The sequence below is a fragment of the Centrocercus urophasianus genome, unplaced genomic scaffold (assembly GCF_019232065.1).
Source record: "Centrocercus urophasianus isolate 14NV4802_14NV808 unplaced genomic scaffold, USGS_Curo_1.0 seq_16, whole genome shotgun sequence".
Lineage (NCBI taxonomy): Eukaryota > Metazoa > Chordata > Aves > Galliformes > Phasianidae > Centrocercus > Centrocercus urophasianus.
In genome coordinates this window covers 18,867,173-18,869,761 of record NW_024884711.1, presented here as the reverse complement: position 1 = coordinate 18,869,761, position 2,589 = coordinate 18,867,173, and the positions used below count along the sequence as shown (strand labels likewise).

Below are 2,589 nucleotides of genomic sequence, written 5' to 3'. Positions count from 1 at the left end.
TAAAAAAAAAAAAAAAAAAAAAGCCAAAAAAAAAACAACAATAAAAAAAAAACCAAAACAAAACAAAACAAAACAAAACCAAAACCAAAACAAAACAAAAAAACCAACAACAAAAAAAAAAGCCACCTAAAAACAGGCAAATTAAAAAAAAAAAAGAAAAGATAGATTCCAACATTCTTCGTCAAAATTAAAAAAAAAAAAAAATTGGAACGCTTCAGACTTCTATCAGAATGCAGAGATGTGTGGATTGTACCGACGCCCACCGGATAGGCACTGTCCAAGCCCTCGGCTCTTTCACTTTCCTTAAGTGCTCCCCACGCCCTGCTTTCACTTTGGATGCTGCTCTTTTAATTTCCAAGAAATTCTTGGCACATTTTTTTTTTTTTTTTAAGACAAGAACAACAACACCACAACACGGTATCCAACTTCAGAGTCTCTAGATTGTCCATTTTCTCCTTCTGTGGGAACAATGCAATCTGCAAAAACCCAAAGAGGGCGGAAAACTCGTTACTGACGATGAAAGGTATGCGCAGAGCCCTCAACACCTCTCTGTCCCCGCAAACACAAGCACGGTGAGAGCCTAAAGGATGCGAGACGCGTGCCCGTGCTGTGCTCGCGGTGCGGCGGCTCCGGGACTCCCCATGGCTGCTGAGGCAGCGAGGAACGCTCCATGGGCCTCGCGTGGGTCCTCTCCCGAACACTCGCGGCCGGGAGCCACCCGCAGCCCCGCAGCGCAGCGCTCAGGCCGCATCCGCCCCGCGTCCCCGCCCGCAGCCCACCCACCCCCGCGGCAGCGCCCCGCCGCGCGTGGGACCTGCACATGAGGTGGCAGCCCCGAGTAGCCGCCCCGTTCTCCCCGCTGCAGGCCGGGCTCCTCGGGACTCGCAGGCCCCCTCCTCCTTCTCCCCCCCCCGGCACGCGTGGCCGACTCACGACGCGGCCCCCTCGCCTCTCCCCGCCGTTCTGGGGGTCCCCGCCTTACCTAGGGCTCCTGCCGGGGGGATGCGTGGGGGAGAAAGCCGCCTGCTAGTGGGATGCGGACATGGACCAGGCGCCCTCCATTCTCCACACCGAGAAGGCGTAGCTGAGCCGCTCGTGGGCCACATAGCTGCAGCTTGCCATCTTGGAGTCCAGCTCGTCGCTCTGTAAGACCTGGTAGAGGAAGTCGATGTACCTGGCCGCCAGTTTGAGGGTCTGGATCTTGCTCAGCTTGTCCGAGGGCAGCGTGGGGATGATCTTCCGCAGCGCGGCGAAAGCTTCGTTCAGGGACTGCGTGCGCTGCCTCTCCCGCACGTTGGCCATGACCCGCTGGGTCTGCAGCTCCTCGTAGGACTGCGGGCTGCCGCCGCCGCTGCTGCTGCCGCCGCCGCCGCCGCCTCCCGCGCCCGCCCCGCACTTCTTGCCCCGCTTGCCTTGCGCCGGGCTGCAGGGCTCGTCCGCGGCCCCGACGGCGCCCCCGGCGCTGCGCCGGCTGGAGCGGCGCTTGCGGCCCCCCCTCTTGGCGCTGGGCAGCTGCTGGCGGTCCGGCTCCTCTTCGCTGTTGCTCAAGCTGTCGTCGGCGGGGGAGACTGGCGAGTTTGACTCGTCCTGCTGCATCATCTCTGGGGGGAGACGCGAGAAGCGGGCCGGGAGGGGGGGGAGGGCAGGGAGAAGAGGGGGGCACCTAACCCGCCAGCTCCCCCTTGAGCGGCTGCTTCGCTGGCCTGCGAGGAGAAGGAGGAGGAGGGAGGGAGGGAGGGAGGACCTCACTTTGGGGGGAGGGGGGATGGCATCGGGATCCAAGAGGAGGAAAAAAAACGCCGAGCGAAAAAAAAAAAAATTAAAAAAAAAACCCTCCCGATCCCTCCTTGGAGCCCCTTCGAGGTGTCTGGGATTGGGAGAAAGTTGAAGACTTGGAGGTTCTTATAGCTCCTGCTGGCGGAAAGTTTGGGGGCAGCAGTGTCATTGGCCTGACGTGGAGAGGAGGGACTTTTGCTGAGTTTTATAGGAAAGTTTCCGCTTCCCCCCCTCCACGCCCTCCCCCGATTATTTTTTTCAAGCCATTCACAAGTGATTCGGCCTTCCTCCCCCCCCCCCCCCACGGCACACGCACACCCCTATCCCAGCCCCTTTCTCCTCTCCCCTCTCCGCTCTTTCTCTCTCAGACTCCCTCGGCTCGCTCTCGGTTGTGGGGTGCTGCTGGGGGCCGGGAAGGTGGTGGGGTGCCCGGTGTGGGGCGGCGGAAGGGGCCTAAAGCCTCGGTGTGCACCGCTCCAGGGGGGCTGCCTCGCAGCACCGGGGCACTGCTTCAAAATCTCGGACGTTCCCTGCTGCAGCGGGCACGGCTCACTGCAAAAGGGGGAGGAAGGGGAAAGTCCCCGCGGGGAGCATCCAGGCACATCCTGGTTGTGTCCCGCTCCCATCTCCGACCCCCCTCAAAGTCCGGCTTGCTGAGGCGGCCGCACATTTCTGGGCCGGGAAGAGGAAAAGGGACAGCCCCGTCCTGTCAGACTGGAGGACTGCTCTCGGAGAAAGCCATATGCAGGGCTAGAAGCGGCGGGGGAGCTCAGCACTGGTTTCGGACACAGGCGTTAGTGCCTGCGCTTGTCT

The 2,589-nt window shown here is 60.4% G+C and overlaps 1 protein-coding gene across 1 annotated transcript; it reads right to left on the bottom strand.

Moving 5' to 3' along the window:
• Nucleotides 1-218: 218 nt before the first annotated feature.
• TWIST1 (twist family bHLH transcription factor 1) lies at nucleotides 219-1,619 on the bottom strand. The gene is made up of 2 exons (XM_042817392.1): nucleotides 983-1,619; nucleotides 219-476 (listed from the first exon to the last, which is right to left on the bottom strand). Exon 1 carries the CDS (start codon nucleotides 1,597-1,599, stop codon nucleotides 1,027-1,029), a length of 573 nt encoding a protein of 190 aa, XP_042673326.1. The 5' UTR covers nucleotides 1,600-1,619; the 3' UTR covers nucleotides 219-476; nucleotides 983-1,026.
• Between the last annotated feature and the right edge of the window lie 970 nt (nucleotides 1,620-2,589).